Source organism: Bubalus kerabau, chromosome 16, assembly GCF_029407905.1.
Source record: "Bubalus kerabau isolate K-KA32 ecotype Philippines breed swamp buffalo chromosome 16, PCC_UOA_SB_1v2, whole genome shotgun sequence".
NCBI lineage: Eukaryota > Metazoa > Chordata > Mammalia > Artiodactyla > Bovidae > Bubalus > Bubalus kerabau.
The window spans coordinates 65,301,262-65,310,970 of record NC_073639.1 but is presented as its reverse complement, the minus strand read 5'-3'; the positions used below and the strand labels follow the sequence as shown (position 1 = coordinate 65,310,970).

At 52.3% G+C, this 9,709-nt stretch overlaps 1 protein-coding gene across 2 annotated transcripts; it reads right to left on the bottom strand.

Annotated features, from left to right (window-relative positions):
• Positions 1–720: 720 nt before the first annotated feature.
• Positions 721–8,438, bottom strand: CFAP73 (cilia and flagella associated protein 73). Of its 2 annotated transcripts, none has more exons than XM_055549634.1 (7): positions 8,383–8,438; positions 5,702–5,807; positions 4,819–4,923; positions 3,780–3,980; positions 2,772–3,011; positions 2,412–2,570; positions 721–798 (listed from the first exon to the last, which is right to left on the bottom strand). In XM_055549634.1, exons 1-7 carry the CDS (start codon positions 8,436–8,438, stop codon positions 721–723), a joined length of 945 nt encoding a protein of 314 aa, XP_055405609.1. The 2 variants fall into 2 exon arrangements, with proteins under 2 accessions (XP_055405609.1, XP_055405610.1); XM_055549635.1 differs by having other exon boundaries at positions 2,790–3,011.
• Positions 8,439–9,709: the final 1,271 nt, after the last annotated feature.

Below are 9,709 nucleotides of genomic sequence, written 5' to 3'. Positions count from 1 at the left end.
GGTTGCCGAGGTTTGAGGACCTTGAAATTGGCCCTTGGGTCCCCTTCCTCCCACCAGGACAGGCTTGCATCTGGGACTGGATGGTGAGAGGCAGATAGAATGTGGGGTCAAGGATCTGAGCATACAGTGCTCCTCTTGGCTGCGAAGAGTCCACCGCATACCCAGAGGTCAAAACCTGTCCTGACCTCTGCCTTCCTCCAAGCCCTATGCTCCTCAAGCCCCTCCTGGGGGCCCTGTGAAGGTCATGGGCTGTATCTTGCAGCTGGGTTCTCAGACTGGCCGTCCCTTAGCGCCAGTCCATAGTGGAGGAGCCTTTGTGAGCAGACGCCCTGGGAATGGTGTCCACATGTGACCCTCTTGCTGGTCCTTTATTTTACTTTACTTACCAAACGCTCATCTAGAATTTCCCTGAATTTTTGTGCCAGGCCCCGTTCCAACCTGACAAACATCAGCTGGCTTAAATGCCCCCACTGCCCTGGGAGGGAGGACCAGGTACCAGGCCACATGCTGGATGTGGTTTGGGGGCCCCATGTAGCTCACATTTACTTAGTACTTGCTCTGTGCCTCTTGTGTACACCCCACTGCCGACTGAGCGGGCACAGCCCTCCCATCTTTCTGGTGAGAGCCACTCAGCCCACACCCCACAGGAAATGTGCGGCTCCCCTGTCCTCCGGCTGGGTCCCTCGAGGGGTCCCTCTCCCACTGCTCACCTGAGTCAGGTTAGGAGGTGGGGGCGGCGGACTCAGCCTGACGGAGTCCAGCCAGCATGGCGGAGAGGTCCAGAATGGCCAGCTTCACCTGGGGTTGCAACACAGCCGGAGTCAGATCCCAGCTCCTGAGTGTCCAGTCCCCACCCCTTAAAACACCGGAGGATGCAAAGCAGGGGTGGGAGATAGAGACTTCTATTAGATAGCAATGATGTTGGCTCCCCAGGGGCAGTGAACCTGGTCTAAACCCTTCTGGGTTTTTTAAGCCTCAGTCCAACATCTCAATCAAAGCCTCCCAAGCAATTCATTCACAGGTACTTTTCGGTTTTCTAGCTGGCTATCACCTGTATTATAGTTGAGTTAGTATTTTCACTTACATCAGTTCTTTTTTTTTTCTTTTTAGTTCGGTCAGTCATGTTCATTAGTGTATGATCTACTCTCATCTTCTCCTTTATTTTGTTTAAATTAACCTGTTTATTGATACGAGTTTAATGAACACCCATGGATCCAGTGCCAAGACCTAGAACGTGATGGTGCTCTTACCTTGGGCTCTTCCTTCACTTTTGCCACTGAAATAAACATCTGACAAGGAAACTATGTCTCCACCAAAAGTGGAAAGAGACTAAATTACTCCTTGTCATAAGTGGGGGTAACTGGAAGAATAAAAATGCAAATGAAACCAGGTTACTGAATTCTGGCAGCTACAGTTGCCCACAAAAGATGCGCGTCCCAGGCCCTGGAGACCAGGGGTCATTACGGGCCTTAAAGGCTTAATTGTCACCACCCCCACCCCCCAACACCACTGAACCTTTCTCCTTGGAAAGATCAGAGAGTTGGTTGAAAAGGGACTGGCTTTTGCCTGTTACTTCATACCGAGCCTCTGTCCCTCCTAGAGTCTTCTTTTGTCCCTTGGGGTACCTGAGCCACACTTAAGAGAACAGTGGTGTACACATGAATCTGCCTGACTCAGGATGTGGCACTAAGGTAGGCTCTGGGGATCCAGTTCTTGGCATTTGGTTGGAATTCTTGCCTCTGAGTACAGGATGGGAGTGAGATGGGCTGGGGCAAGGGTGGGGTGCCTCGCTTTGCTTCCTCCACTTCTCACAGGGGCTGTGCTTTGGGGACCCACTAGAATCCTAACAGAAGGGTCCAACGTTAGAAACCCCCTCCCTCCAGTGTAAACCAGGTCACGTGTTCTACCACCTTACAAACCTGAGTGAATAGAAAAACCGGGCATCTTGGACACAGTGACCTTTGTGATGCCATTGTGCAGAAAGAAAAACCACTGTACAGCCCTGTCTTCACACTCCCCAGGGGAAGCTAAGGCTTGTCCATGCAGGAGCCAGAGGGTCAGGAGCTAATTTAAAAAACTCCTGGTTTTATCAGTGTTGTCACTTGTTTGCGCTGTTTGATCCTAAAATGAACTCTTGGTATAAACATACTGTATCCATCAGTATATACCCTGGCTGAGTGCACCGTGAGGCCGCTGAGAGCCAGAGATGGTCCAGCTTCCTTCTGTCCTTGCAGCAGAGTCGAGACCAATCCAAGGCTCCCAGGCAGGGGCCTAGGTGGCCATACAGCTAGGAGACTTGGCTCTGATCACAGAGACAGAGGGTCATGCTCAACCCAGAGAAGGTGTGATCACAGGCACCCTATGTTCCCAAAGGTTGGGGGCCTGGAGGTGAGCTGCAGAGGGGTCCTCACCTGCTCCAGCTGCCCCTCGGTGTCCTCGACGTCTAGGGCGGGTGGCTGTCTCTGATGCTGGCACACCAGCTGGTACATATTGAGTACTGCCATCCTGGTGCGCCCCAGAAGCAAGGTCTTCTCAGCCGCCGTGTTCTGGATCTGAATCCACTTGGATTCCTGGAGAACACCCCGCCCCCTGCCCCATTAAGGTGTGAGCCGGCCTGAGAAGGCCTGGAGCCCCATTCGCCTCTGCTTCCCACAAGTGAGATCCCGATAGGCTCTCGCAAGGAAAACCGCCCTTGAAAGTAGTGTTGCCTCATCTCTTATTAACCCCGGCTCTCCTCGCGGCGGTGGGAGCCTGGGGTCCTGGACGCCCACCTCCTCCGGCCTCGGTACCCAGTGCAGCGTGCGCTCCCGCGCCGACTCCAGTCGCTCCAGGAGATGCGCTCGGCGCTGGCCCTGCAGAAGCAGCTCGTCCTGCCAGGAGTCCCGCAGCCGCTGCAGCCGCGCGCGCGCCTCCTCCAGCTCCGCGAGCCGCTGGCGCTCCGTGAGCCTCAGCGCCGCCTGCATGTCCGCCAGCCCGTCGAAGCGCGCCACCAGTTCGGGGACCTCTTGGAACTGGGATGGGGTCGGGAGCGGGTACTCACAGCGCCTGCGGCCCCCTCCCCTCCCTTCCCCACGCTCAAACCCCGCTCCTCCTTAGCCCAGCTGTGAAATGAGGACATCACACATCCCTGCGCCCCAAGAGTTAAGTTACTCCCGCCCCTCCCCACCCCGTTTCGATTCCTGGGTTGGGAAGATCTGCTGGAGAAGGGATAGGCTACCCACTCCAGTATTCTTGGGTTTCCCTTGTGGCTCAGCTGGTAAAGAATCCGCCTGCAATGCGGGAGACCTGGATTCGATCCCTGGGTTGGAAAGATCCCCTGGAGAAGGGAAAGGCTATCCATTCCAGTATTCTGGCTTGGAGAATTCCTTGGACTGTCCATGGGGTCGCAAAGAGTCAGATAAGACTGAACCGACTTTCACTACCCACCTCTACCGTTAAACCCAGCTAAGTTTCACTGCCTGTGATTAATGTTAATTCATTGTTTCATTGAACTAATACCGAGTTCCTGGATTCCCCCTCCCCCACCTGCCTATGTGTCTTTCAGTAGGTTATCTTTCTGAGTCTCAGTTGCACCGTCTGTAAAATGGGGTAGACAGTAAGATTCACTTCACTAGACCTTAGGGAGAATTCAAGAACAAAGCGTGTTCCTGGCATACAGTTAGTGCTCAGTAAGTGGTGACTCCCGACATACAGTCAGCGCTTCAGTTTCCAAAGGCATCCTTGAGGCCGTCGGGGCTGCACGTGATACTGAACCCCGAAACCTCCTGCAGGGCGCTCACCTCGGGCAACAGCTCCAACATTTGCCCCAGCAGGCGCGCGCAGGGTTCCAGACGCTGCAGCCCGCGCTGCAGCCGCGCGCGCTCCCGCTGCAGCTCGGCCAGTTGAGCCCGGAGCCTCAGCGCCTCCACCTCCCGGCGGCCCGCGAGGTGCCGCTCCTCCTCGGCTCTCCGCAGTGCGCGGCTGCGCCGGGCCTCGGCGTCCTGGGATAAGGGGATGGAGAGAAGACAACGACCTCAAGACTTGGGAGCCTGCAGAGCTCGCCGCAGCCACTCCGTCCCAATATTCACACGTAGAGTCACGGGTTGCAAACAGATGGCCCGCGGGCCAAATTCAACTAGAATCTTTTCGGTCCCTCACTCCTCTCCCACGCTTTCTAAAATGCTTCAGGCAGTGCGTATTTCCCACCGGTCTCTTTTATATTGGTAAGCCAACTTGAAAAACAAAACAAAACTTTTTATTTTGTATAGGAGTATAGCAGATTAACAATGTGATAGTTTCAGATGAACAGTGAAAAAACTCAGCCATAAAATATGCATGTATCCATTCTCCCACAAACTCTCCTCCCATCCAGGCTGCCACATAACACTGAGCAAATTTCCCTGTGCTATACAGTAGGTCCTTGTTGGTTATCCGTTGTAAATATAGCACTGTGTACATGTGCATCCCAAGCTCCCTAACTATCCGTTCCCCACCCATTTCCACCCGCCCCCCAGTCCCCCTGTCCTGCCTCCCCAAAAACCATAAGTTCCTTCTCTAAGTCTGTGAGTCTCTTTCTGTTTGGTAAGTAATTTAATTTGTATGATTTCTTTTTAGATTCCACATATAAGGGATGTCATACAATATTCCTTTTTTGCCTGATTAACTTCACTACGTATGACAATCTCTAGGTATGACAACCATCATGTTGCTGCAGATGGTCTTATTTTATTCTTTTAAATTGGGTAAACCCACTTTTTAAGTTTCTGTGACCTGTCTGGCTCCTATAGGATTGTGACTTTGTGACCTCTGCCTTGCCTCCCCCCACCAGTCTCCACATACCTGCAAAAACTTTTCAAAGCGGATGAATGACCCCTTTAGCTCCTGCTCTTTCTGTTCCAACTGTTCCCATCGCTGTTTCAGGGAGGCCTTTGTGATCTCGAACACCTGGCCGGTAAGCAGTGGGTATCTGTGTGTGTTTGGGGTTTCAAGTCATCCAGCGCTTTCAGGTTCATATTTAACTCTGCTCATCTTTTGCCCTCAATCTTGCTGCTGCACCCTGGCTCATATCTACCTGTGGCCCCCCAGTACCCATGATGAAGCCCAAATTCCCTCCAGCAGCCCCTGCATGTCAGCATCCCTGCTCTTCCTTCAGGCCTCAGCTCACCCTGTCTCCTTCGACACTGTTTTCCAGACCCTTACCCACCTGTGTTTGTCCTCACCTTCCTGTCTTTGTATATGCTGTCCCCTCTGTGTGTTTCTCCCTTTTCACCCTATCCCTCTTTGCTGGAAAAGCTGACTTGCCCTTCAGCCATCCTTAAGACATTACTTCCTCCAGGAAGTCCTCCGTGACCACCCCTGTGTAGAGACAGGGGCTTTCTCTGGGCTCCTGCCGTCCCTGCTCAGTGCTTCATCCCTCACAGCAGTCACTACCCGGACACTTGTCTGTTCTCTTCTCTAGGCTGTGAGCCCATGAGGACAGGAACTGTGGTGAGACTTCTAGATCCCAGGGCATACCCTGCACACAGTAGCTGCTCAGTGCACATTGATTTGCACCAACCATTGATCTCATTTGACCCCCATTTGAAAGATGAGGAAAGCAAGGCTCAGCACAGTGGCTTGTCTCAGACCTTGTAGTAATAAGTAGGCTCCATCACTTTCTCATCTTTTTTTGGAGGGGTCTGGAGTCCCCCAAAAGTTTCAGGGACTACATTGAGTGGCTCACCTCTTTCTGGGCCTGAAGGCCCCGATCTGCATCCACCAGCTCCTGCCTCTTCTCCAAGAGACGCAGGACTGGGGGAACGTGGTCCGTGTTCTGCTCCGGGATCTTCCTGGAGGGGCAAAAGGAAGTGGGGGTAAAGGAGGCAAGAGGTAGGCCCCCAAATTCTCCAATGGTGCCTAACATGCCTCTATTAGCCACCTCCTGGCTGTAGAACTTTTTACCCATTCAGCAAATTGTCCTGAGAATCTACTCTGCCAAGCACTGTTCTTGGCACTGGGGGGTGCAGCCTTGGTCAAGACAGACAGATCCCTGGTCTCCAGGAGCTGGCATCCCACTGGGGAACACAGAAAAGAAAGCTAACAAACAACAAACAATGCTAGGGACTTCCTTGGGCTTCCTGGTAGTTCAGATGGTAAAGAATCTGCCTGAGATGTGGAAGACCCAGGTTCGAACCCTGGGTCTGGAAGATCCCCTGGAGAACATGGCAACCCACTCCAGTATTCTTGCCTGGAGAATCCCCATGAACAGAGTAGCCTGGTTGGCTACAGTCCGTGGGGTCACAAAGAGTTGGACACAACTGAGCGAATAACACTTTCACACTTTCAGGGACTTTGCTGGCAGTTCAGTGGTTAAGACTCCAGGCTTCCAAAGCATGGGGTGCAGGTTTGACTAATGATCAGAAAACTAAGGTCTGACATGCTGTGTGGTGCAGCCAAAAAAAAAATAATAAAAATAAACTATGCTGGGACATGGTAGGGACTTAGATGAAAAAGTCAGCAGACTAAAGGAAATCTCTCAATAGGGATATAGACAAGTCTCTGAGAAAGGGATATTTGAGCAGAGACTTGAAGGGGAAGAGGGAGGGAGCCATGTGGATGCTGCAGGGAACAGATTCTAGGCTGAGGGAAGAGTCAGTGCCAGACCCCAAGAGAAGGACCTTGGTATGTAGAAGGAGCTGCCAGGAGGCCAGTGTGGTGGAAAGGAAGGGAGGAGCAGAGTGATGGGAATTGAGATCAGAGAAGTTATGAGGGTCAGACTGCCGTGGGCTGTGACAAAGGGGGTCTCTGGCTTTGACTCTGACTGAGATGGGAAGCATGGGGGGGTTTGGAGCAGAGGAGGTGCCCCTCTGGCTGCTCTGGGGAGCAAGGCCAATAAGAGGGGTGGGGCAGCTGCAGGGGACCCGGGACAGATCACAGGATAATGTGGAGAGGATGTGATTCTGGTCTGGGTGGCTCTGTACAGAGGTAAGGAGTGGTGGGTTCTGGGTACCACTGGAGAGCAGAGCAGATGGGGTGACGAGGCGGTGAGAGAGGAGTTCACAGGGAACCTCGATGCTGGAAGGATGTTGCTGCTGATGGCAGGTTGAGTGGGGAGCAGGGAGGTCAGCTCTTCCGTAAGGCCAAGTTGAGACTGAGCTGCAGGTTGATCTCTGTGGGGGAGGGTCTAGGAGACTGAGATCTGGAGCCAGGCTCCCAGGAGAGAGGAGAGGCTGGACCCAGCCCCACAGGGTCAGCTGTGTTGGAAGCAGGAGGGATGTGCTATCATTCCCCTTGGCTTGCCCAGCTCTGGTCCAGGGGAAACCCTTCTGTTTTACTAACTCTGAGACTGAAGTTGGGGGACTCCCCTAAGTTAAGAGTCCACACTCGGGCTTCCCTGGTGATCGAGTGGTTAAAAATATGCCTTGCAATGCAAGGGACACTGGTTTGATCCCTGGTTTGGGAAGATCCCACATGCCCCGGAGCAGGTAAGCCCACGCACCACAAGTACTGAGCCTACAAGCCGCAACTACTGAAGCCTGCACTCCTAAAGCCTGTGCTCTGCAACAAGAGAAGCCAGCCTCCACCATCAGAAGACCACGCGCAGCAACGAAGAGCAGCCCCCACTCACCTCAACTACAGAAAGCCCACGTGCAGCAACGAAGACCCACCACAGCCAAAAAAATCAGAATAACTAAATAAATACATCTTAAAAAAGAGTCCACACTCCCACTGCAGAAAGCGCAGGTTTGATTCCTGGTGAAAGTGAAAGCAGTAGTCACTCACTCATGTCTGACTCTTCGCAACCCCAAGGACTGGAGCCCACCAGGCCCCTCCATCCATGGAATTCTCCAGGCAAGAATACTGGAGTGGGTAGACATGCCCTTCTCCAGGGGATCTTCCAGACCCAGGGATTGAACCCAGGTCTCCTGCATTGCAGGCAGATTCCTGGTAGAGGAACTAAGATCTCACATGCCGCACAGCCAATATATATATATATATATATATAAAATGATATATTGAATGATACTGAAGTTGGGACCCCCTCCAGCCACAGTGCTGAACAGGTGGACAAGCTTCCTCCAATCTTCCTCTAAAATGTAGTTTGCAGGGAGAGGGTACGAGAGTAATTCCTTCCCACCTTGGGTCAAACGATTTCATCTCAGCTGGGTATCAGCTAGGGGTGGGGCTCAGGCACAGATCAGAGACCTGGATTATTGACCCAGCTCTGCCCTAACTACCCCTGAGACCTTAGGAAAATTGCCATTTCCTTCAAGCCTCAATGTCTTTCTCTGGGAAGCGGGGCCATAAGCGCCCACCAAGAACTGCCCAAAGAAGCCAGGAACCAGGGGGGAAGGAAGGGGCCAACCCACCCACTCCTGCCCACCAGTCCTGCCTGCCTCTCAGTGCACCCTGCACACCACTCACGTAGACAGTTTCTCTTCCAAAACCAGTTGGAAATATTCCTCCCAGGGCACTGCCATTCTCCCGCGGTTGCCCCGGGCTTGCTTGCTTTCTGGAATTTTGCACAAGTCTAGGAGACCCTGGGGGCTTCTGATGGACGGTTTGCACGCTCAGTACTCCCGGAAGGCAGCCACCCAGCAGGCCTTGGTCACCTGGGCAACCAACGACACAACATTCCATTGCCAGCCCGGGACTGGAGAATCCGTTCCCCTCCCCGCCAGAGGGAGGGGGCTGCAAGGAGGGGGCAGTTTCTGCCTTTTCTGGAGGAGCCTTGAACTCCCAATCTAAACTGGGGTGCACTGAACAGGATGTGGGTCTCTTGGTCAAGAATTTGCTACTGTTGGTGCCCCATGGCTAGTCAAACCTCCTCCCGGATGGGTGCGACAGGGCTTCACTAACACGGCTGTGTGATCAGCTGTGTTGCATGCATGCTCAGTCGTGTCCAACTCCTTGAGACCCTTTGGCCTGTAGCCCACCTGGCTCCTCTGTCCATGGGATTTTTTAGGCAAGAATACTGAAGTGGCTTGCCATGCCCTCCTCCAGGGTGCCTTCCCAACCCAGAGATTGAACCCCGAGTCTCTTATGTCTCCTACACTGGCAGGTGATGGCAGGCGAGTTCTTTACCACTAACACCATGTATGTGAAGCATACAGTTCTATGGGTTTTAGCAAATGCATAAGGTTGTGTAGCCGCCACAGTCAAGATACAAAATATTTTCATCACCCCCCCGAAGTCCTCATGTCCATTTCTAATCCACTTTGTCCTCACTCAGCCCCTGGCAACCACTGACTTGTTCCCTTTCCCTGTAGATTTCCCTGTTCCAGAATATCCTCAGTGGACTTGTATGCATGATCAGCCTTTCAAGTTTGGCTTCTTCCACAGAGCCATATTCATCTGCAATTCATTCATACTGACGTGTGCATATTGACATGCATTTTTCACTACTGAGTGGTATTTGATAACATACTATAGTTTGTTTATTTGTCCTCCACTTGGATTATTTCTAATTCTGGGCAATTATAAATATAGCCTGTGTTCACGTGCAGGGCTTATGTGCAAACAGAAGCTTTCCTTTCACTTGCACAAATACGTAGGTGTATGATAGATGGGCCATATAGTAAGTGCATGTTTAACTGTACAAAAAACTGCAAACCTGGTTTTCAAAGGGGCTGCGCTGTTTTATATGCACACTAGCAATGCATGTGAATTTGGATTGCTCCATCTCCTCGCCAGCAGTTGGGACTGTCAGTTTTACATTTGTAAAAGTCATTCTAAAAGATGGATAGCTGTA

Coding starts and splice junctions, on each gene's coding strand:
- CFAP73 (XM_055549634.1), bottom strand. CDS start 8,438: ATGGCAGTGCCCTGGGAGGAATATTTCCAACTGGTTTTGGAAGAGAAA. Junction 3,012..3,779: donor TGTTGGAGCTGTTGCCCGAG/GTGAGCGCCCTG, acceptor ACCCCATCCCAG/TTCCAAGAGGTCCCCGAACT. Junction 799..2,411: donor CCGAGGGGCAGCTGGAGCAG/GTGAGGACCCCT, acceptor TTGCAACCCCAG/GTGAAGCTGGCCATTCTGGA.